The sequence below is a fragment of the Gastrolobium bilobum genome, unplaced genomic scaffold (assembly GCF_033153095.1).
Source record: "Gastrolobium bilobum isolate Gb01-03AN ecotype WA unplaced genomic scaffold, APGP_CSIRO_Gbil_v1 utg22728, whole genome shotgun sequence".
In the NCBI taxonomy this organism is placed as follows: domain Eukaryota; kingdom Viridiplantae; phylum Streptophyta; class Magnoliopsida; order Fabales; family Fabaceae; genus Gastrolobium; species Gastrolobium bilobum.
The window spans coordinates 15,254-41,112 of record NW_026897698.1 but is presented as its reverse complement, the minus strand read 5'-3'; the positions used below and the strand labels follow the sequence as shown (position 1 = coordinate 41,112).

Genomic DNA, 25,859 nt, shown 5'->3' with positions numbered 1-25,859 from the left:
CCTATTTATTTATTCTTATTACGATTAACAAAGTTCTCCGTTTTAATTTAAATAAATCTCGATCTATTGCTATTGCTTGTTTGAATTTTATCAATGATCTGCACCTGGTTTGCTTCCAAGATCTGTGCCTGATTTGTTTTCATAATTATTTTGATTTGCAATTTCACTAAGAAAGTATGCTTTGGATATGTTAAAAGTGTTAGTGTTAATAGTGTAGAAGTCCCACATTGAGTGTGTCTCTTTGTATTCTTCAATTGGTTTGCTATATAATAGCACCAATGTTGTGTAGTTTAATACAACAAGGATTACTATCATTTCCTCTTGTATCTATGATATTCAACATGGTATCTAGAGCCTAACAAGAGGAATCTTAATCCGTTTAATTTAGTTCTATTTTCCATAATTTCAATATGGTTATAGAGAGATATCACCCTCCTTGAAAGATTCCCGTTGCTATTTCTTTTTCGGGTTTTTCTTAGTATGCTCTGTGACTGCAGCTTAGACTGATCTGTCACATCAGAAAAGAATGATCCTTGGAAAGTTGTTGAGTTGACCACCGTTGTCGTTGACCGACCACCGTTGACCGCGTCGTCCACCGTTGACAGCCGTCTCCGGCGACTTTTTCGATGACTTTTTCGATGACTTTCCAGCGACTTTTTCGATGATCCACCACTGTCTCCGATGACTTTTCCGACGACCCACCGCCGTCTCCGACAACTTTTCCGATTCCGCGAAGATTTGTTTTTCTTTAATCTTCTTTCTTCCCAAGATGGAGTATTTATACTATTCATCATCCATCTTGAGGGGGAGCACTGTCCACGTTGCTGATGTTGTCTCCGCTGATGTTAATTCCGACACCGAAGTTCCTCTTGAGGGGGAGCACTGTCCATGTTGCTGATGGTCATTCCAGCACAATTGTCTTTGCCGATGATAATTCTGGCACTGTTTAGAAGTTCCTCTTAAGGGGGAACATTGTCCATGTTGCTGATGGTCATTCCAGCACAATTGTCTTTGCCGATGATAATTCCGGCACTGTTTAGAAGTTCCTCTTGAGGGGGAGCATTGTCCATGTTGCTGATGGTCATTCCAGCACAATTGTCTTTGCCGATGATAATTCCGGCACTGTTTAGAAGTTCCTCTTGAGGGGGAGCACTGTCCATGTTGCTGATGGTCATTCCAGCACAATTGTCTTTGCCGATGATAATTCCGGCACTGTTTAGAAGTTCCTCTTAAGGGGGAGCACCATCCATGTTGCTGATGGTCATTCCAGCACAATTGTCTTTGCCGATGATCATTCCGGCATCTTCCATGTTGATGTTCATTTCGACGCCATTTTTAGCACATTGTTGATTTTTGGTTTCTCATTTAGGAGATTTATTTTGATGTTATGTTACTTGGTCTTTCTTGTAATAAGCTTGTAGCATAGTCAAGGGTAAACCACGGCTGCTCACCAACTGTTAAATGAAATGTCTGAGAGGGATCTTGATGCTGATGTCCTGGTCAGCTCAGTTGTCTTTGCCGATGATAATTCCGACACCATCCATGCTCTGATGTCCATTCCAACACTGTCTCTTTATCAGCTCTTCAGACTGATGGTCATTCCAGTTGATTTGTTGTACTTAGTCATTTCATTTCGTTGATGTAGCATTGTTGTTTTTGGTTCCTAATGGGAGTATTATTTATGTATCAAGCTTGTAGCATATGATCTATATGCTACAGCTTGAGGGGGAGTGTTAAGAGTGTTAGTGTTAATAGTGTAGAAGTCCCACATTGAGTGTGTCTCTTTGTATTCTTCAATTGGTTTGCTATATAATAGCACCAATGTTGTGTAGTTTAATACAACAAGGATTACTATCATTTCCTCTTGTATCTATGATATTCAACAGGATATATTGAAATGGGCATGACAAATTACAATCCTATCGACACTCAAATGGATTTCAATATTAAACTATTAACCGATAAGGGCAACCTTATTCAAATCTCGGAAGATATAGCAGGCTAGTTTGAAATTAACTACCTTATGCTATCTAGACCAAACATTTCCTTCACACTTAGTGTGGTGAGCCAATTCATGCAATCTACATATGTTGATCATTGAAAGGCAAAGGCACGAATCTACCGATAAATTAAAAATGTTTCGGGTCAAGGATTTCTTTATGAAGATTAGGGTATTGCTCAAGTTGTGGGGTACTCTGATTCTAATTGGGATGATTTGCCCATTGATTGGTGATCTACTTTTGGATATTTTGTCTTTATAAAACTTTATATCTTGGAAAAATTCCAAAAAAAATGTAGTTGCCAACGAGAAGTTTGAAAATATTGATCATATGAAACTATACGATGATAACCAAGTAGCCTTACATATTGCCTCAAACCCGGTCTTCCATAAGAGGACCAAGCATATAGAAATTAATTGTCACTTCATCAGGCAGAACGCTCTCTCTGGAAATCAGAGTTGAATTTATTGATTCTAGTGATCAACTTGTCCATTTCCTCAAATTCACTAAGGGTACCTAAAAAATACACATCTATAACAAGCTTTGAGCGTATGATTTGTATGCTTTTACTTAGGGGAATGTTGGAAGGTATCTCCAGTTTAGGAAAATATTTCCTATATCTCCGATTTTGGGATTGTTTATAATTAAATAAGTAAGATTTGATTTGTATTATTTTATGGTTTCTTTATTTTACTAATATTAGAGAATGTAAATTCATGCATAGATAGACGGTTTTGTTGAGGATTTCCATTCACAAATTCCTCTTGTAGAAGTTCTAATAATCTAAGTAAATAACAAATTAAATACTTTACCCGCTATGAATCGGGTCATCCTTGCGACCAAAGACATTTATTGCATGCTCAAATATGGAGGTAACCTTCTCTCCCATCTCAATAGCATGGACAGAAAAGCTGCATCAAGAAGTACATCATCGTAGCAAGAAACAATAATACAAATTTTCTTACTGAAAGGAGATTTAAAGAATAAACGAGGAAATTTTTTATGACAGATCTACTTTGAAGATTCCACAACTTATACCTTCAACCAAGACGGCCCAAAGAAAAAGACACAGAAAAATGTCATTTTAACAGTGTTTTTCTTATGGGTTTACATAATATTCTGAATTCAGTTTGTTTTGGTTGATTCAGAAGAATTTCTTGCCCTCCTTCCATTTACTTCTCTTTATTCTCCTAATATATTCTTTAGTTAAATAAATAAAAGATAAACTGCCAAATGAATTGAAAGACAAAAGCACAATCAAATCGATAATCGAACCGGTAAGATGAGAATTTTAATTTTAAACTGATGTATCGGAGCCAGGAGACAAAAATTGAAGCTAGTTGAAGACCCTATCACTTCTCATCTGAGAAAGAAGCTAGCACATGCTATGGGTTTTCAAAATTCAGTCTAGCCATTTTTTCTTTTTCATCCCTTCATTTGGATCAAAGGTTTTATGATGAAGATCTCCAAATTTCATGCCAAATCAATGTGTGATTTTCCACACACTTCTTCATATGACAAAAAGCCCTATTTCATTGAATCTTTAAAGTAATAAACCCCTCAGAAATGTAGAAATCACATTCATCAGAAAACAAAAATGATGCCAAGCACTAGTTTTTACATGAAAAACCAGATTATAAGAAATGAAAGTGTTACTTGTAATTTATGTGACTGACAACAGGAAGGTGGTGCCAACGCATTTTATCTCTGCTAGTTTTGTAAAATGCAGTTAGAACATCTTCATGCCGAATCCGTGTATGTTCAAAGATATGATCAATTTTGGTAAACCAACGCTCAATTTCTTCCGGAAGAAGTTTGAATTCTGTGGGACATAAACAGCACTACAGAATCCACAATACCAATAAAATGGAATAAGCAAAGAAAAGATGAGTTAGTCTCCCAACTATGTACCTTGGTTGCCCTTCCCTTCAAATCCTATAAATATAAAATTCATAGGAACTGGAAGGTGGATGGAATCGATTTCCTGAAGCTTTAGATAGTTTGCAATATTACCTGAATAAAATAAAAATTAAAAAATAACTATACGTGCTCAATATTGACAGTTTAAAAATAAATTGCAGAAGCTTTAGCCAATCCACGCCCTAAAGTGCTGGGCATTATTAAAATTATTGTCATGCAGCAAAATATCTACGTATGTATTTGGCAATCGAGGGGAAAAAAACACTAATTTTGTGAGATTGGGCAGCAGGGGTCACGTGGAATTTGTGCAGAAATAGGAAGTGGAAGTGAAAGGAACGTTGTCATTCCACCAAAAACGGGAAAGATCTGAATAGGGGAAGCAAGATTCATTGAAAAGCACATATGAGGAGATGAAGATGTGTACATCAGAAGAGAGACACTTATAGCCTTTGGGAGAAGACGAGTACCCAAAAAAAACTCATTCTTGAGTTCTATAGGCTAGTTTGAGTTGTGCATGTATGGTCCTATGAAAGGGTGTTGGTACCCAATCAAACAAGGGAACAAAAACAGAACACCACTTCATATTAATAAAGCAATATTACTGGAAATCATCTCCATACATGTTATATTGTCTCATTAAGAAAAACAGAACAAATACAACGATGACTCTGAAATCACAATACTGCACTACTGACTTCTAATGGACTGTTGTCTACCTGTCTTCTGTAAAATACCCATCTTTTGGAAATTGTCCCCAAAACCCAGCAACTGAGCACCATGCCCAGCAGCCTCCACTCCCCTTACTTGGAATATTTTCTCCACCCCCATCATTAGCTCCTAACTACCTTATATTGCCTCTTGACTCGGGGGACGTCCTCCCATGCTTTCCCCCACTACCCCTTCTCTGTTCATAGCACGCCACATGGCTTCTCTAATGTTAGAGAATAATATAAATCATTAAAAAGGTCCTCATCCAACACCTTAAGGTTTTGGATTGAAATGGTTCTTTACATGGTATTAGAGCCTTCGATCTGAAAGCCTAATCCATAGTTAGCCAATCCATGTCTTACGCATCAAATTCAAACGCATCAGACTCGCCTCTGTCAATTCGAGAATCTTCGCAAACAAATCGAAACTCAGCTATGGAGAATCGCGCAACAGAAAACAGAGCGCCACAATTGTTCAATCAGCAAATAGCAGTGAAGTTAACAGAGCACAATTACTTGTACTGGAACCAGATCGTAGATCCTATTATAACTTCGCATCAAATGGATCATTTCCTGGTGAATCTGAATATACCACTTCAGTTTCAGTCAGAGGAAGATCGAAGCGATAGAGTTCAAAATCCTGCATATGTCAAATGGATAACGCAAGATTCCATGCTTCTCTCGTGGCTTCCCTCAACCATTTCAAAATCAGTGGTGAATGAGATTCTAGGAGTGAAGTATTCACATGAAGCTTGGGATAAAATACACAAGTTATTTCAAGGAATGATGAAATCGAAGGCAAGATTGCTGAGATCTGAGTTACACTCCATCAAAAAGGGATCGGAGACAGTGAAGGAGTATCTCTCTCGTATCAAAGGTATCTGTGATTCCTTGAAGGCTATAGGAAGTCCAGTGAGTAATAAAGAGCGTACTGATATTATTCTTGGAGGATTACCAACATAATATATTGCGTTTCTCACAACTGTTCATGGACGTGAGAATGCATATTCTATTGAAGATCTAAGTATTCAATTGATGACACATGAACAAATGTCAGTGAAGCAATCAGAAGCTATGATCTCTGAATCCAAGACTGTGAATTTGACTCAACATGCGTCAGATTCTGGAAAACAAAGTATCATCAACAACAGTGGAAACAGTAACACTCTGTTTGCCCCTGTTTTACGTGATTAGGAACAGAGCACTGGTTATGATAATTTCAGTCGTACATTTCCCTCAAATAGAGGAAGAGGATGCTATGGAGGACGTAATAACAGAGGAAAAGGACGTGGAGGAAGATTAAATGTTTACTGTCATCTCTGCTACAAGTTTGGACATGATGTTCAAACTTGTTGCCATAGATATGATGAGAATTTTGTTCCAACTCTTCCTCCCCCTTATAATGCTTCTAATCCACAATTTTTCCCTCAGTTCTTTCATCAAGTTCAGCAACATGCAATGCCTCAACAGAATCATTCTTTTCAGTATGTTCGTCCTGCAAATGCTCCATCCATACTAGCTACACCACGAGCTATGGTCGCTGCACAACCTGGAATTCTACCAACACCTACTTATGCTTTAGAGTGGTATCCAGACTCTGGTGCAACACATGATGTCACCTCCAATCAACTAAATTTGATTCAAAGTCAACAGTTGAGTGGTGCAGATCAGATATTGATTAGAAATGGCCAAGGTTTGACAGTCACAGCCATTGGCTCATCAAATTTCACTGCACCTCTTGATTCTGACACACAATTACACCTCAAAAATCCCCTTCTTGTTCCCTCAATTATGAAAAACCTTGTGAGTGTTAGTCAATTTGCAAAAGACAACGTTGTATGCTTTGAATTTCATCGTACTGTTTGTCTTGTCAAATCGCAGAGGTCAGACAAAGTTTTAATTGAAGGTACTCTTGACTCCAGTGGTCTTTATAAATTTGATGGAATTATTGATCTACATCAAGTCTCAACTCGTACTTCACACAATGCCTCAAGTGTTCCTTTTAATTCCAGTAATGTACCTGTTGTTTGTAATGTTGTGTCCATAGCAAGGTCTTTTGGTTGTAGTGATAATGCTCAAGCAAACAGTGGTCAGTCTCGTGATATAGGAAATTCTGCCTACTCAACGTGGCACTGCCGTTTAGGGCATCCACACAAAGATACTCTTAAGTCTATTCTTCAAACTTGCAATATTCCCTTCAATAATAAAGCAGTGGAAAATTTCTGTTCAGCTTGTTTCATTGGTAAAGCTCATTGTTTGCCTGCATTACCTTCAACCATTATTTACAACAAGCCTTCTGAACTGATATATAGTGATTTATGGGCCCTGCACCAGTAAAATTCATTATGGGACACCTATATTATATCTCCTTTGTAGATGCCAATACTCGATTTACATGGATATATCGAGGCAAAAATCTGATGCTCTTCAAACTTTCAAAAAATTTCACTCTCTAATTACTACTCAATTTCAACTACCAATTAAATCCATACAAACTGACTGGGAAGGGGAATTCAAGTCCTTTACACAATATCTCCTTCATGGGATTAACCATAGAATAGCATGTCCACACACCCATTATCAAAATGGAATATTTGAGCGCAAACATAGACATATTGTTGAAACCAGTTTAACCATGCTTTCAACTGCTTCCCTGCCAATGAAATAGTGGGGTTATGCTTTCATCTCTGTTGTATACCTTATTAACATGTTACCAACAAATTCCTTAGCGTTCCAAGTTCCCTACACCAAGTTGTTCAGTGTTGTTCCAGATTATAAATTTCTTAAAATGTTTGGGTGTGCCAGTTTTCCTTTCCTTCGACCCGACAATAAACATAAGTTGGGGTTCAAGTCCCAAGAGTGTATATTCATTGGCTATGCTACAAATCACAGAGGATACCTATGTCAAAATCCAGATGGCTATATATATATATATATATATATATATATATATATATATATATATATATATATATCAAAGGATTCTGATTCAATGAAAACGGGTTCCCATACCCTTTGTGGAATGATAAATCCAACCCATCAACCTCCTCACCACCTACTCTCTCTTCCTCTTGTTTCCCTAAACTACAACCTTCACCAATCAGTTTTCTCCCCTACTGCTAATGCAACTAGTTCTGTCTCAGATCAGACTACTCACACTTCTCCTAATATTGCAGTGAATACTCACACTGATCACAATGTTGCTGACCAACCTATTATGTCTCATTCTTCCTCACAATCATCTTCCACCCCTGTTATCTCCACTGCCTCTGATCAGAACAGTTCCAGTTCAGGTCAGACCTATTCTCCTATACATTCAAGTCAGTCCTCCTCCTCATCTTCTTCTTTGTCCTCCTCTCCTTCTGAGTATTAACCCTCAACTAGTCTTAGTCCTCCTTCTCCTACTCACACTGTTACAACAAGGTCAAAAACTCTTGCTAGATCTTTAGCTCTTCTCACACACATGGAACCCACAACTATCAAACAAGCCTTGGTCAGTCATCAATGGCAGGCAGCTATGAAAACAGAATTTCAGGCCTTGCAAGCTAATCCACACATGGTATCTTGTGCCTCTTCCTTCTAACAAGAAGGCTATAGGGAGCAAGTGGGTGTTCAAATGAAGGAGAATTCAGATGGAGTTATAAACTGTTGAGATATATAAAACCATTAATGTAGCCTCACCCAACAGCTTAAGCTTTTGGGTTGAATTGGTTCTTTACATAGTATCAGAGCCTCGTGTCTCGGGTTCGATCCTCGCCGCCCCCCACTTTCTTTCAAGTGGAATTTCTTTGTTCGCACAGGCAGGTGGGCCTGTGCATTGTCCACCCTTCAAGCCCAGTGGGCTCTCGTGTGAGGGGGTGTGTTGAGATATATAAAACCATTAATGTAGCATCACCCAACAGCTTAAGCTTTTGGGTTGAATTGGTTCTTTACATAAACAAGTATAACGCTCGACTTGTTGCTAAGGGTATTCATCAACAAGGTTTGGATTCTACTGAAACCTTCTCCCCTGTTGTTAGACCAGTGACTGTGATGATTTTGCTCACTCTTGCTCTTACCTTTGGCTGGCCTGAGGCAACTAGATGTCAATAATGCGGTTCTCAATGGTTATTTAATTGAAGATGTCTACATGCAACAGCCCCCAGGCTTTGAGGCTGCTGATAAAACTCTAGTGTGCAAGCTGGATAAGGCCCTTTATGGTCTTAAACAAGCTCCTAGAGCTTGGTTTGATAAATTAAAACAAGCTTTAGTTCTCCTTGGCTTCAAGTCCAACAGTTGTGACCCTTCCCTCTTTATTTTTCATCGTGATAACAGATGCGTATACATCTTAGTATATGTGGATCACATCATTGTCACAAGAAATAATGCTTCCTTCATTCAACACCTGACCACTGATTTAAACTCCAAGTTTGCCCTCAAAGATCTTGGTGACTTAGATTATTTCTTGTGAATTGATGTCAAGAAGCATAATATTGGGTTTATTTCTCTATCTCAGTCCAAGTTTGCCAGGGAAAGCCATGGAATTGGGTCGAAATTATGCTCTTGGTACCATGTTAGTAATAAAAAATTAAGAGAGAAGGTTATAGATTATATAAGAGATAGAAAAAGGGGGGAGAGACAGGCAGACTTGCTCCAGCATATAAATCTAAGAGTGATATATCATGTGTTCTATAAAGATCAGTAAAATATATATTTGAACTATTTTTCTACCTAATAGAACAATCGTCCGTAACTAACTAACAGAGATGACAATTGTCGATAATTGCACACGTGCAGAATACTTCCATAACAACAAAACACTAACTACAATCATACTCCAACAGAGTGTGGAAATTCAATAATGGACTCAAACTCCTTCATAACAAATTAAATAAAAAAGAAATTATAATTTACCAGAACTTGATAATGCGAAAATGATATAAACGGGAAAAGAATAAAACAAAAAGATACGTCGACAACCCCTAAATCAAAATGTAACAAGAAACATCCATAAATCTCTAGTATCCCAAAGAAGCAAATGAGCAAAACCCTTGATAGGGAATTGATAATGTTAGAAAGTATATATGCATAGGCTATTTGTTTATTTGTACCTCATTGTGCAAATAAGGCCCAAGCCCATGTATTATAAATATAATCCTTGTGTGGTCTAATTAGATAGTTCCTCAATCTTACTATGCATAGCAATATAGGAAGAGAGAAGCCTATTGTCTGAAAAGTATATTCCCCGAAGAACATGCTCAAGTAGTAGTAGGTTAGTTAGTAGGTAGTTAGTTTGTTAGGAGTTAGCGCGAAAAGGGGGAAAGTGTATACGAGTCTAACTCTATTAGAAAGAAATCTTGGGTGTTTTGCAGACTAACAGAGAACTCTCATTGTGAAGGGAAGTTCCCCTCGAGAAGAGTTTGCTCTTGTAATCTATCTTTGTACACTTCCTTGTTAATCAATAAAGAATTGTTCTTTCTTGAATTTCCTACTTTCTTTTGAACATATTGCATTTTGTCCAGAACTATAACAAATCTCAAGTTGCTACCAGAGTTCACGTTCCGGGAAAACCTTGTTTTCGCAGAACTCTAATCTTACTGGGACCACTACCTAGTGGCCATATTCCTTTCTGTGTGTCTTACTTGCAAATCATCAATGTCGTACATCTTCCTTGTCTGGCGGCAACCAAACGATCAGAATCCTCCTTCCAATGACCAAGTCTGTGCAAGACCCACCTCAATTGGAGGTGGAACGCACCTCCACATGCCAACAACATTTAGATCTAGCGGTCAAAACTTTTTCAAGAAGCACGTGAGCCGTCTTCTAGTTGTCTTTTTCAACCTGACCATCACAGAACACCTGGTCTCGCTCATCATTGTCTGAATCTGGTCTTGTTTGGTCATAGGTCCAAGCAGTTTGGAAAATTCTAGCAAACTACCATCATTTTGCTTTTTACTGCAGTGATTTTTTGCCCCTTTGATGTTTTTCAGTCAGCTTTTGTCTTTCTTGCAAGTTTGAGGCTCTTATATGTAACCTATTCTAATGGGAGATTCAAGTTCCGATATCTTAGAGGTTTCATCTCTCACCCAAATAGGTAAAGGCATTGTAGACCTCACTTCTGATGCGGTCTTGTCCATTATGACGAGAAAATTGATAGATTAGCTATTTACAAGACTTGGTATACCTCTATTGAGATTTGATTTACAAGTTAGGGGTATTTGGACCATATCACCACAAAACTTAAGGATATTACGAAGGACCAACAGGCTGAATGGAAGGGTTGATGCCCAACAAGGTTGTCAAGATCAAGATCTTACCTACAAATCGAAAGAAAGTAGAAAGATCGTAAATCATGGGATCAACGTGCATTGTAAGATCTTACATATGCATGTAAAATAACATTTAAATCACAACTTCAATCATATAAGTAACAAATATAAAAGACAATAAAAGAGCTAAAACAAACGATAACTCCAAATCATTACCAAATAAATCATATGCATCATTACCAATTTACCGTCAGTTACGATCCAAATAAACTACACAAGTAATTATATCCCGATTATACTTCTAAATTATAATTTTAACACATTCTCAAAATCCAAAATTAATCTTCAAAGAACCAAACATAAAGCATAGTGTCATTTGGGAACTAAAGGCTAAAGCATTGGAAGTGAAATAAGTCAACTCCAAAACCTTAATAACATAGAACGAATTCCATACCCAAAAAGAAGAAGGTTGTGAAGCAAACACTAACCATAAGAAGTCCCCAACATTTTGTCGTTGCGACAAAACCCTGTGAACTCCGTTCAGTAACAGAAAGAATCCAATGTTCAGCCGTAGTCACAAAGGCAGAAGCCAACTTTCAAACATAGGTGACGGTTGAAGAAGCGTGAAGGTCCTAGGTTTCTTGATTCGCAAATGCAAAGGCAAAAATGGCTGTCAAAGCTGGGCAGGTAAGAATGACACGGAAAAAAATGGCCATAGGGTTTACAAATTAGGGAAAAAATTAAAATCGTGTCATGGTGAATAGGTCCTCGATCATTTTTTCTAGGTATGGATTTTTTCACAATCATTGGAACAATCCAATCCCACCGAGTTTACGATTTTCAACGGTGTTTCAATGTGATTCAAGCATAAGGGGCAACCTTACATGCGATTTGGATCGCTAGTGCAAAACAAGGATAGGATCACATCTAGTGCGCGAGTTTGACAACCATGATGCCAACTCCTAAGCATTCTTTGCCAATCTATTTATCCAAATATTGTTGAACTTTTTATTCCTTTCAAGACATGTTGAGGTAGGTGTGCAATGAAGCAAGAAGTTGCTACATAAATGACGTCAAACATAAGATAAGAATAGTATTTGAGAAATAGTAGGAATAATATCGGTGGCAAAAAAGATTAGAGAACATAAATTGAATGATTTCGGCATACTATTTGAAGACCCCTGGAAACTTCCGTTAGAACAAAAAATTGAAACCAAGAACATAACACAAAGAGCGGAAGAGATTAGCCAAAATTTACTTGGGGGAAGCAGTAAAACAAAACTTAATAGAATGAAAAATAAATTGGCATATAATGTATCTTAGGAGATGGAGTGGAAAAAACTATTAGCATTGTAGAGGAGTAAATTTAATTTTCCCTATGTTCCAAACAGACCTTTTTTAGTCCATTTTCCTTTTATTTATTCATTTATTTATATTTCTCTTATTTGCTTTTTCCCTTTTACTATATTATTCTTTCTTATTTTTATTTTATTTTTCTTTTCCCTCAAATTTTACTTGCTTTTTATTTGGATTCATTGACCGCCAATCTTAATTAATTTTAGATAAAGGAGACATTGATGTATGTTGATATAGTCTCCAATAAATGTAAAAGCAAATTCCAACTATTCAACATTTTCTGAGTTTCTATATAAATGATACACTTAAATGAGAGGCCAATAAACTACACAAGTAATCATATCCCGATTATATATGTAAAGAAGCAAAGAGTCTCACAACCTAAGTTAACTTTTTGTACCAAGTAACATAGAATGAACTAATTTTCTATAAAATAAATATTTATTAGATAGAAGAATGATTTAAAAAATATAATTTGGTAAGTCATCAAACAAAAAATAGTATAATATCAAAGAAATAAAGTTAGTTTTGAAAAACGCATGTATACCTGCATTGGTGTAGTTAAATGCGCTTACTTTGCCCCGACTTGAAAACTTTAAATCATCAAAATCTGAGGAACCAACATAATAAGAGAATCAAAAGAAACCCATACACGATAAGGAAAATTGATATGTTTATTCAAAGAACATGGCATAGACATACCGTTATGTATTACATCCTCACTCCAAAATCGACTTTTTTCTTTAAGGTTAAATAAGGAGAACACAGATGATTTGCCACTTTTGCGAGTTTCAATAGGAGATCCAAGTGAACTAACCGCTAAGAACTGAAAAAAAATCATAGTAAGCATCAAGGTAATGAATGTCTATATTTACAGAAATACCAAACTTAACGAAGAGATGTCAAGAGGCAACATGCACTAGAAATCACAAAAAGTGTTGAAAGAATCAGCATCCAAAAGGGTCTAACAAATCTAATCATAAGCACCAATGGTAGATAAACACATAAATATCCATCTCAATAAAGCCAACAAAAATGTACCATTACCATTATTTAAATAAAAAAAAAATTGAGAGTTAGACATCGGTCAGGTAAAGAACCAATTCAACCTAATAGCTTAAGTTGTTGGGTGAGGGCCTCGTTAATGATTTATATTATTCTCTAACACGCCCCCTCACAAGAGAGCCCATTGGGCATGAAGGTGGATAATGCACAAGCCCACCTACCTGTCCTAAGAAATTCTTCAAAGGAAATGGGGGGTGGTGAGAATCGAACCTAGGACACTGAGGCTCTGATACCATGTAAAGAACCAATTCAACTCAACAACTTAAATTGTTGGGTGAGGGTCTCTTTAATGATTTATATTATTCTCTAACAAGTCAATACACATTAAAAGGCCACAAAAATTATTAGTGATATGAATAAGCTTTAGCTTTGTGTTCTCTTGTATCGTGTATGTAGGTGTATGTAGCTATGTTATTCTACTACTACATGTATCAGATCTTTCTTTCTTCTGTTAGTTAGTTTGTTTCTCTATTTTGTAAGTTTGTTATTCTGGTGTCTTAGATCTGAGTTATTGGTGTGCTCTATAAATAGAGCTTTCATGTACAAGTCTCATTATTGTGAAATATTCAGTTAAATCAATGTTTGTCTCTCTCTCTCTCCCCTTCTTCTCTCTCTCTCTAGAATTCTGATATGGTATCAGATCCTTCATTCTGAGGGCCTGATCCAGTTCTAGATCCACTCATGGCTTCCGCAACATCATCTTCTCAAGAAAACAACAACAGTGACAGTGCCAACTCAAACCGCAACTCGAATCACACAATTTTGATGGAGAAAACTCCAAATCTCTTCAACTATCAGATTTCCGTAAAACTCACGGAAGATAACTTTCTGTTTTGGAGTCAAATCGTTTAGCCAATAATCACAACTCATCAACTTCATCGATTCCTTGTAAATCCAAAAGTTCCATTGAAGTTTCTCACTGAAGAAGATCGAGACAGTGAATCGATCAATCCAGAGTATATAACTTGGCTCACACAAGATCAGATGTTGTTGACTTGACTTCTTTCAACGCTTTTTGAATCAATAGTGAATGAAATCATTGGAGTGAAACATTCTCATGAAGCTTGGGACAAGATCCATAAATTGTTTCACGGTATGATGAAATTGAGAGCCAGAAACCTCAGATCTAATCTTCGTTCGATGAAGAAAGGTGCGAAGACAATTTCGGAGTATTTATCCAGAATCAAAACTCTCTGCAACTCCTTGAAGGCGATCAATAATCTTGTTTCTGTTGATGATCAGATCGATTACATACTTGAAGGTTTGCCTTCAGACTCCAATTCCTTTGTTCTAAGTTGTAAAGAACCAATTTAACCCAAAAGCTTAAGCTGTTAGGTGATGGTCTTTTTATAGTTTATATTATACTCTAATACGCCCCTCACACAAGATCTCATTGGATTTAAAGGGTGGATGATGTATCAGGTTTAGCCTACCTTTGCTAAGAAATTCCACAAGAAAAAATAGGGTCGATAAGGATCGAACCCGTGACACCGAAACTCTGATACCATGTAAAGAACCAATTCAACCCAAAAACTTAAGTTGTTAGGTGATAGTCTCTTTATAGTTTATATTATACTCTAATATAAGTGTTCATGTAAGTGAAAAGGCCTATGGAGTTGATGAGCAATCGAGCTAATGGCCTTTGAACAGCTTCTACTGAAATAGTGAGTCACTGTTGAGTGACCCAGCCTCTGTTAACATTGTTGTAACTCAAAATCACACAAAGAAAAATACTTTGTTTGCCCCTGTTTTACTGAACCAGAAACAGAGCATGAACTAGGAGCAAGAGTTTCATGATTCTGCTCCTTCTAATGCAAATAGAGGGAGAGGAAGATCTGGTAGACGTAATAACAAAGAACATGAACATGGTCCTCGATCCAAGGTTCATTGTCAACTTTGTTACAAATATGGCCACGATGTACATTCCTGCTAGTATCGATTTGATGAAAATTTTGTGCCAAACATTCCTCCTCCAACTGCAAACGAGCTGCAGTATTTTGTGACTCAAGAACAGAAACTATATCAATATGTTCATCAGCAAGTAAATTTTGCTCCTTAGGTAATGGTTATTGCTCAGCCACAAGCAATGATAACTTCTCGAGCTTCTCAACCAGGCCTGTTGCCTCTTCCAACATTAGTTCCAATCATTGAGTGGTTCCCAAACTATGGTGCCAGTCATCATGTTACTTCACATCCATCCAACTTGCTTTAGAGTCAACAACTCTCTGGTACTGATCAAGTAATCATTGGTAACGGACAAGGTTTGCCTATTCTTGCAATTGGTTCATCAAAATTTCTATCTCCTGTAGATTGTCATACATAATTGACACTTAAAAATCTTCTTCTTGTTCCTTCCATAGTGAAGAATTTGCTAAGTGTTAAGACACTTTGCACAAGATAACAATGTTTACTTTGAATTTTACTCCTCTAAATGTCTCGTCAAATCGCAGGAGACCCATAAAATTCTTCTTGAAGGAATAGTGAGTAAAGATGGTTTGTACTGTTTTCCAAGTATGCATCTACTTCAAGTCACTATATCTGTTCAGTCTCCTTCTGTTTCACATCCAGTCTAAATGGTCTCAACATCTGTCAAGTCTCCTTCAGTTTCACATCTAGCTTCAGTGGTTTCAAGTTGTAATAGTTCACAGTTTTATACTTGTACAAATTCCAATGTCATTTCTAATACTTCTTACTCATTGTGACACTGTCGCTTAGGACATCCACATCATGTAGCTTTAAAGAGAGTTCTCAATGCATGTAAAATTGCCTTTAATAATAAAAATGAGCTGGATTTTTGTTCTTTCTGTTGTCTTGGCAAAGCACATAAACTTCATTCTCCTTCACAATCTGTCTATAATATACCTTTTGAATTAGTCTATAGTGACCAACACCTATAAAATCTACTCTTGGTAATTCATACTACATTTCCTTTTATCCCAAGATTCTTTACATGGTATCAGAGCATCGCCGCCCCCCACTTTCTCTTGTGGAATTTCTTAGCACAGGTAGGCTGGGCCTGTTATATCATCGACTCTTCAAGCCCAATGGGCTCTCGTGTGAGGGGGCGTGTTGAGATATATAGTCCCACATTGGTTGTGTGTGCAACTAATGTGGAGTTTATAAGGCCTTGGGCACTCCCACCCTTTGAGCTAGCTTTTGGGGTGGTGTATCCCAAGGTTCTTTACAGATATATCCCATCAAACAAAAATCAGATGCTATTGCCATATTCAAACAATTTCACTCCATGATTACAAATCAGTTCCATGCTTCTGTTAAGGCTATCCAAACAGACTGGGGTGGGGAGTTGCGATCTTTCACACAATTCCTCCAACATGATATTTTACATAGGGTAACCTGTCCTCACACACACCACCAAAATGGTGTGGTTGAGAGAAAACATAGACACATTGTAGAGACTGGTTTGACCCTTCTTTCTTATCTCTTCCTCTAAAATTTTGGGACTATGCATTTAATTCAGCCGTCTATCTCATCAATCGTGTGCCCACAGCTTCCTTTGATTTTGAAATTCCTTGCACAAGACTTTACAAAGTTGAACCTGATTACAAGTTCCTGAAAATATTTGGGTGTACTTGCTTTCCTTTTTTACGACCTTACAATAATCACAAACTCGAATACAGATCTCAAGAGTGTGTTTTTTCTTGGATATTCCACCAGTCATAAAGGGTACATTTGTCGTAACAAGGATGGCAAATATTCATTTCAAAAGATGTAATTTTCAATGAATATTTGTTTCCCTTAGCTAGTTCCTGGACTGGCAACACTGCCTCACTTGTTCCAGCAGCCACCCATTCTATACCTCTCTTCATTTCAGATTTTTCCACAGTCTGCAGTTCATCATCGAATGCACAAGGTCCTACTTCATTGAATTCTCACTCAGAACAGTCTCCGCCTCTGTCCAGTGTCAACCATAATCATTTAACCCCATCACCACAAATTTCAACTCACTCTCCCACACCTGGTTCTCAGCTTTTATCCCCTCCTGCTTCTATAAATTCTGTTCCCAATCGAAACTCCCAACTCCTCCTTCCTTGGAGTCCTCTACTTCCTCCTCATCATCCTCCTCACATGAATCTGGCATTTCTGAGTTCTTGCCCTCTACCTCCTATCTTCTTCATTCACCTGTCCGTTCCATTCAAACCAGATCCAAAACTCTAGCTGGAGCTCAAGCTCTCCTTACTAATGTTGAACCAACTTTAGTTAGGCAAGCTCTTTCCAGTCCACCTTGGCTTGAGGCAATGCAGATTGAGTATAATGCTTTGTTGGCTAACCACACTTGGTTTCTTGTTACTTTTCCTCATAACAGGTCTGCAATTGGATGTAAATGGGTGTTCAAATTAAAAGAAAATCTTGATGGCTCGATCAACAAATATAAAGCACAATTGGTTGCCAAAGGTTTTCATCAAAACCATGGATTTGACTACAATGAGACTTTTAGTCCAGTGGTTCGCCCAGTTACTATTCGCATTATCCTTACCTTGGCCCTCACTCATGGCTGGACACTTAGGCAATTAGATGTTAATGCCTTTTTAAATGGTGATCTTGATGAAGAAGTGTACATGATTCAGCCTCCCGGATTTGAAGGATCTAATAAACAGCTTGTATGCAAGCTTAACAAGGCTCTATGGGTTCAAACAGGCTCCACAAGCATGGTTTGATAAACTAAAAACTTCTCTCCAATCTTTCGATTTCCAGGACAGCAAGTGTGACCCATCATTGTTTATCATTCATACCTCATCAAGATGCACTTATATCCTTGTTTATGTGGATGATATCATTATCACAGGGGCTGATTTTGTTTTTATTGATCATCTTGTGACTCAACTCAATTCTCAGTTTGCTTTGAAAGATTTGGGTTTTTTTGATTATTTTCTTGGTGTTGAAATAAAGAGGTCCTCTAATAAGACACTGTTACTATCTCAATCCAAGTATATTCGTGATCTTCTTGCTAGAGCCTCTATACATGAAGCTAAAGGAATCTCTTCCCCTATGGCTAGTGGTTGCAAGTTGTCTTGCCTAGGTTCTCACTTCTACTATGATCCTCATCACTACAGGTCCATTGTTGGTGCTCTTCAATATGCAACCATTACTCGACCTGACATTTGCTATGCAGTGAATAAAGTTTGTCAATTTATGGCCCAACCTTTGAAGGATCATTGGACTGCTGTCAAAAGAATTCTGCGCTACTTGGCAGGAACTATCTCCTTTGGTTTACAGCTCAAGGGTGTTGTTCCCACTGGTGCCTTGTCCTTCACGGCATATTGTGATGCTGATTGGGCTTCTGACCCAGATGATAGGAGGTCCACTTCAGGTGCAGCCATTTTTCTTGGTCTGAATCTTATTTCTTGGTGGTCCAAGAAGCAAACATTGATTGCTCGATCTAGTACTGAAGTTGAGTATCGAAGTTTAGCCATTACTTGTGTTGAACTCTTGTGGATTCAGTCTTTGCTTAGAGAGCTCTATATTTCCTTCTCTATTCCTCACACCTTTTGTGACAACCTGAGTACGGTTGCTTTGACTCGAAATCCAATTCTCCATGCAAGAACCAAGCACATGGAACTCGATATTTTCTTCGTTCGTGAGCGTGTGCTCAGCAACGAACTTGTGGTCACACATATTCCCTCTACTGATCAGCTAGCTAATACCCTTACTAAGCCTCTAAGTTATGTTCGTTTTGCTGATTTGAGAGCCAAGCTCAAAGTCTTGGATGGTTCTCTTGTTGCTTCCAAGCCTCCTTGAGCTTGCGAGATGGTATTAGTGATATGAATAAGCTTTAGCTTTGTGTTCTCTTGTATCCTCTTGTATCGTGTATATAGGTGTATGTAGCTATGTTATTCTGCTACTGCATGTATCAGATCTTTCTTTCTTCTGTTAGTTAGTCTATTTCTCTATTTTGTAAGTTTGTTATTCTGGTGTCTTAGATCTGAGTCACTGGTGTGCTCTATAAATAGAGCTTTCATGTACAAGTCTCATTAGTGTGAAATATTCAGTTAAATCAATGGCTCTCTCTCTCTCTCACACACCCTCTCTCTCTCTAGAATTCTGATAAAAATAAATTAGTGCAGTCAATATGTTGATATTATACTTGACCATTTCATAATTTTATTGAATATTATGCTTAAGCTTAATTTATAGGCTAAATCATGCTGAATCAATTAAAATTTAGTTGTTTTTGTTTATGTGGGTTAAGACATGTTGCAACAATCCCAATTCTAGCGCCTTATCACTCAGATCCTTGACCTGCTAACAAAGAATATGACAATACCATGTACCCATAAACTACAAAATTGTGTAGTCACACTGCTATCGTCGTGTCGCCTCGCATCTACAAATTTGCCATTACATAGCATTGTAGGTTTGTACCCGGTACAGTGAGCAAAATTACAATGAAATGTGGGTATAACCACCCCTCTTTGCTTCCCAAAATCTGTGTTGTCCGATCAATTTTCCAGGGTTAATTTTGCAAATTCCTCCTTTGTCATATAGAGGAAGGATTTGAAACCCTCATTCGAAACTTCAAGCTAATTCACGCGCCCACTGCTCTCTCCTCTATTTCTACCCAACCCCATTAGCCCACTACTTGATGGTTAAAAGAATGCTATTTGGATAATTGGACAAGTGATAATTTTCCCTCTTAGTAGAATTAGTAATATGGTGGTGAGATTTAAACTTAAACCACAGATTAGTAGGGGTAAGTCTCCAAAATTGAAAAACAAAGATAAGAAATAAAAGGTAAATTCTCAGATCCTAGATTCTTTGACCCTTCTCATTAATCAAAGAAAATGTTTTAAAAGGTAGGAGTCGAGAGTTGATGCAGTAAGGTACATATGAATAGATATTTCCCAATTCATTGGTAAACAAATGCTAGATATGACAATGAACAAAGACTACTACTGAGGTCACCCCCCATTATTGATGCTTTATTTGATTCTTACAGATAAAAAGGATCAAGATTAGCTATTTGGACCAGTTTCACTCTATTTTGATTAAGGGACTGTATATCTCTGACTTATGAGAGATTGTTTTGATGTTCTTATAATTAGGATCCCATGTAAAAATGTAGTTATCCTTTGAGGGTCTCATTTTTGTCATCACTCCCTTCCCAAATTTTTTTCTTGTGATATATATTTGTAAGTGAGTCAAAGGAATGAAACACTAATGAGACGTTTGTTTTGTTGTACCTTATATTAAAGAGAAAGAGTTTTATTTTTTGGGGTACATTTATATCAAGAGTTCTTGTTTGGACATGTGCAAGACTATGGGCCACTGCTGAATGTACCTCTAAAACTGTTGTTTCTCTATGATAATGAAGTTATGATGTTGATGTTATGGCAGAATTTTTTTATCTAAGAACATGTATCTAGATAAGTAGTTTGGAGTAGTATCTTGCCCTGTAAGGGTGTTATATGTCACATGTGATTTTTGTGACAAAACTATAATTAGTGGGATTACCTGAGCGAAGAGACATCAAATGGGAGTGTGGGAGATATTAATTCTTGTAAGAAAATCCCATCCAAAATTAAAAATTTGATTAAGGAAACCTTTGAGAAGGAAAAGGCAAAAAAGGATTCATACATGGTTGAGTTGCAACTTGTAAAAAGATAAGGAGGAGGAAGAAATGCAAAAAAGTTCTAAATATTCAAAGTGCAAAAAGAACAGAGGCAGCATCAAGTGGTACCTCTTTCAATGCTGCCAAGAAAGACAGAAGTGTCAAAGGCCGCATGGATTTACTTCATCTTAGAAATCCAGAAGCAACTATTAAATTTGCGAGGCAAACAAGCATAAATGATGCTTGCGATAAAGCAAGAGTTGGAACTATTCAGTATAAAACTTGGTGTTTTGTAGGGATAAAATATCTTTCAATGCCTAATAAAAGGAAACAAAATAAAAACTAACTAATTAATTGTAGACACACAATCACTAAAATTACAAAATCTATTTCCTAAAATAGAAGATACTAACATATTATTCAACACTCCCTCTCAAGGTGGGGCATATAAATCATACACACCAAGATTGTCACAAATGTAATGAATTTGAGGACCACTTAACAACTTTGTGAGAATATCAACTAGCTGATCACTAGAGTTGACAAATTCAATGATGACTTCTTTGGAAAAAAGTTCCTCTCTAATAAAGTGACAATATATGCTTGGTCCTAACATGGAAAACTGAATTTAATGCAATGTGTAAAGCAGCTTGATTATCACAGTATAGTTTTATACGCTCAATGTTTCCAAACTTCAACTCACCAAGTAACAGTTTTACCCATATAAGTTCACAAGTGAGCATTGCCATGACTCTATACTCGGCTTCTGCACTAGACCGAGCCACCACATTCTGCATCTTGCTTTTCCATAAGATAACATTACCCCTAATAAAAACACAGTATCCTAAAGTAGATCTCTTGTCCATGGAGAACCAGCCTAGTCAGCATCAAAGTATCCCACTCCTTGAGTATTACCATTGTCTTCGTACATCAATCCTTGACTCGAAGCATTTTAATATATCATAAGATTCGTACCACAACATTCCAATGATCAACACATGGAGATTGCATGAATTGCTTACTATACTAATTGCAAAAGAGATGTTTGGTCTAGTTAGGGTAAGATAGTTGAGTTTACCAACCAACCTCCGATACCTGTCGAGATCTGAATATGGCTATCCTTCTGGTAATAGTTTATTGTTTGGATCCATAGGATTGTCAATAAGTTTGCAGTCTGTCATACTAGTTTCTTCCAATATATCTGTAGCTCAGCAGAATCCGACGGTCCTTTTTGAAACTTGTAGATCGGCTCCTTCTGTTTCGAATGGTGCGGATCTTGGCCGGAAATGTCGCAGGAAAAATTTTCCGACGGTGGCTGACGGCGGTGGAAAGCTGGGATTTTGCCTTCTACAGTGATTGGTAGCCTTACTTTGCTCTTGGGACTTTGTAGGAAGGGAAAATAACCTTAATAATGGTTGGAGGTTGAGTTTTCCGGCGTTGTGCCGCCGGTTTGTCGGTGGTTGTGGTGGCTGAGTTTTCTCAGGACCAACCTGCTCTGATACCATGTAAAGAACCTTGGAATACACCACCCATTGAGCTAGTGCCCAAGGCCTTATAAAGGCTACATTAGTTGCTCATACAACCAATGTGGGACTATATATCTCAACACGCCCCCTCACACAAGAGCCCATTGGGCTTGAAGAGTGGACAATGCAACAGGCTCAGCCTACCTGTGCTAAGAAATGCCACAAGAGAAAGCGGGGGGCAGCGAGGCTCTGATACCATGTAAAGAACCTTGGGATACACCACCCCAAAAGCTAGCTCAAAGGGTGGGAGTGCCCAAGGCCTTATAAAGGCTACATTAGTTGCTCATACAACCAATGTGGGACTATATATCTCAACAATATCCAAAGCATATTTTCACTGTGAAACCACAATACCATTCTTTGATTAAGCTACCTCAAGACCAAAAGCCTACCCAAGTCTTTGGTCTGAAAGTGTCTAAGCAGATGCTCCTTCAATTAAGATATTCCATCATGATCACTACCTATAATAACTATATCATCACCAAAAACTATAAAATAAATGCATTGACCAAATAGATTATGTCAAAAGAAGACTGATCATCAGCTTCACTCCGCGTTAGCCCAAATTCCAACACCACCATACTAAACTTACCAAACCAAACTCGGGGAGACCGTTTCAACCCATAAAGAGACCATTTCAACTTACAAACAAAGCCTGACTCCCCCTGAGCAACAACAGGTGGTTGCTCAATATAAATATCTTCTTCAAGGTCATCATAAAGGAAAGCATTTTTAATTTTCAGTTGATACAATGGCCCATGTCCAATGACTGCCTTGGTAAGAAAGATGGGAACTAACGCCATTTTGGCCATCAGAGAGAATGTGTCACCGTAATCAAGACCGTAATCAAGACTATAAGCCGTAGTGTAACCTTTTGCAACAAGACGAGCTTTGAGACGATCAATATGACCATGAGCCTACCTTGATAGCAAAAACCAACGACACCCAACAATCTTATTTCCTTGGGGAAGAGAAACCAACTCCCATGTGCCACTATGCTCAAGGGCATTAATCTCATCAAACATGGACTACCACCAACCAACATGTGAAAGGGCCTTACCTAAAATGTTAGTAAGCTAAATTAAAGATAAGGAAGAGACAAAAGCATAATATGATGGAGACAAACGATGAAAACGAAAAAAGTTATAAATAGAATAAGGATTGCGAGTGGATCGAATACCTTTCTCGAACGGCAATAGGAAAATTATCAACAGGGTCACATTGATAAAAAAAAATTGTGTATTAAAGTAATAAAAAAGGTGGGGAAGCCATGGCTTAAGATCATAGAAAAGTTTTGATTCCATGATAGAAATTGTGCTCAGGTAAGAAAATGGTAGAAAGTGAGAGAAAGGAGCGAGAGAGTGTTGGAGAGTTAGTGATCTTAAATCTGAAAATTGTGAAAATCACTCTACACTAGTTGGGTTTGTTGCATTTATAGTGAATTCAAAACTAACTTCTCGTGACAGAATCTGCCTCGGCATCTTAACAGAATCTGCCTAAGCCAACTAATTAAGCTAACTGTAATGAGACTAACAACTAACATAATACAAGTCATGTGTGTGCCTCTCCAACTATCCATTTAACCCCACATTTGGCTCAAAAGCATCCAACTCTTCAGTTCCTAAGCAAATATGTTCTTTTAACCAAAAAAATTCAACAACTAAACTATTGCTTGTCTTCCCATTCACTAGTACAAAAAGCATAGCAGAAAGAGGCAAAATTAAATTTATCAAAAACCAAAACACTTTCTCTAAAGGACTTTGTCAAAGAATTCCCAAATGACATGGTCATAAGATTTCATGAAATCCATATTAAAGATTACTTGTTCAACCTCCTTATCACATCATCTACCACCTCATTGGCAAGAAAAGCAGCATCCAAGATTTGCCTACCTACAGTTAAATCACTTTGGGTGTCTGCAATAGTATTTGACAGAATATCATTCAAGCCAGGAAATAGAACCTTTCTAATAAGTTTATAGCCTTATAAACACTGTAAACCAAGCTAATGGGCTTATTATACTTAATCCTGTTAGACCTACCCTTCTTGAGAACAAGAGTGATAAGAGTATTATAACTCATGTCCTCCCCAGTCTTTCTATTACGATGAATCTCAGCAAGGCCTACATAATTACATGGCATGAAACAAAGTCTTCTGTATCATAGCAAAATATGTTCCATAGCAAAAGCCACAGCAATTATGGCATTACCAAAATATCTATCACATTAAGTTAGAACTAATATAGCACATGATAATTTATTCTCTCTCTCCATTCACCTATTACACAAGGATGTACATATATGTACATACATATGTTTGTATGCAGAGATCGTAAAATCATATTTGGCCAAATACAATAAAAAAAACACGGTAAGAGTTGAAGGATTTGGATCTCTTCTAGCCTTTAAGTTACTATTTATTTTTTTTCTGAAACAGAAGTTTTAGAATAAACACATTCCTCCTTTGACAAGTTGTCCCGTTGGTGGTCATCCCTCACCAGGTAAATCCCCAGGAGCCCAGGGACTAGCCCCCACAACCCTCAGGGTGGGCCCCTTTAGGGACATTAGAGTAACATATTCTTACTATCATTTTTCCTTACCCCAAAGAGAGAGAGCTAAAGAGAGAATAACCACATGCCATGTTTAAAAGATCTAAAGATTTTGCAGATATTTTCAACCTTGTAAAATGCCCATGGAAACCATTAAGCACTACTTAGAAGCAAAAGGGAAGATGAGAATTAAGACATGGCTTTATCATAAACTTAAATGTCTTAGAGGAAACCCTAGGGAGCCACAGTCCACACTCACTAGTCTACTTCACTGTGCCTCCATAATGTCACTAATTCCCCCACCCAACCCATTAAAATCACTGTCTGTGAAAATTACATGAACCAAAACCACAAAAAAAAAAAAAAAAAAACCAAAAACAAAAACAAAAATCAGAATTACAATATGAAAGCAAAAACTAACAATCGGCAATCAGTGGAATCAATGCACAGAGAGTTTTTACTAGGAGGCCTTCAGATTAATAATCGGCAAACAAGACATTATTACCAGAAGAGTAGAGACGGCGAGCTGCAGCTGCCACGATGAACCCTGACGTTTGACGGTGAATTTGCGAAGATCCATTTCCCTCCCTCCCATTCAGAAACTATTCATTGCAAAGCACAAGTTTATAAACTAGTGTCTATGGACTATCGAACCCGCCTGGAAAGCCGATGGGCCCAAATTTATGCAGACAAATCGAAAGCCTGACTTCCTAGAAAAAATAGAAAAAGAAAAATGAATTAAGAAATAATTTAATTATTTATTTATTTATTATTTTATTTTCTCTCAGTTTTTGTAAGGAAAAAGTTAAAAAAAAAATTGTGTGATTAATTTTTTATTACTTATTTTTTATGATTTTTTATATCACTTACCTCCCCTGTAATTTTTCTTTTCATCCAAATTCCTTGTTAACTTTGTTAAAAT

General features: G+C 37.4%; 1 protein-coding gene across 2 annotated transcripts in view; it reads right to left on the bottom strand.

Annotated features, from left to right (window-relative positions):
* LOC133309379 (uncharacterized) overlaps nucleotides 1–25,562 on the bottom strand; it is an 86,669-nt gene extending 61,107 nt beyond the window's left edge. Inside the window, exons 1-6 of one of the 2 annotated variants that reach the window (XM_061510141.1) lie at nucleotides 25,443–25,562; nucleotides 12,934–13,057; nucleotides 12,779–12,841; nucleotides 3,912–4,013; nucleotides 3,657–3,822; nucleotides 2,813–2,911 (exon numbers count right to left, since the gene is read on the bottom strand). In XM_061510141.1, the coding sequence (XP_061366125.1) occupies nucleotides 2,813–2,911; nucleotides 3,657–3,822; nucleotides 3,912–4,013; nucleotides 12,779–12,841; nucleotides 12,934–13,057; nucleotides 25,443–25,532 (644 nt within the window). In that variant the 5' untranslated portion in view covers nucleotides 25,533–25,562. Of the gene's footprint in view, nucleotides 1–2,812; nucleotides 2,912–3,656; nucleotides 3,823–3,911; nucleotides 4,014–11,363; nucleotides 11,450–12,778; nucleotides 12,842–12,933; nucleotides 13,058–25,442 lie in introns of those variants that run through there. The other variant, XM_061510142.1, reaches the window with a different exon arrangement.
* Nucleotides 25,563–25,859: the final 297 nt, after the last annotated feature.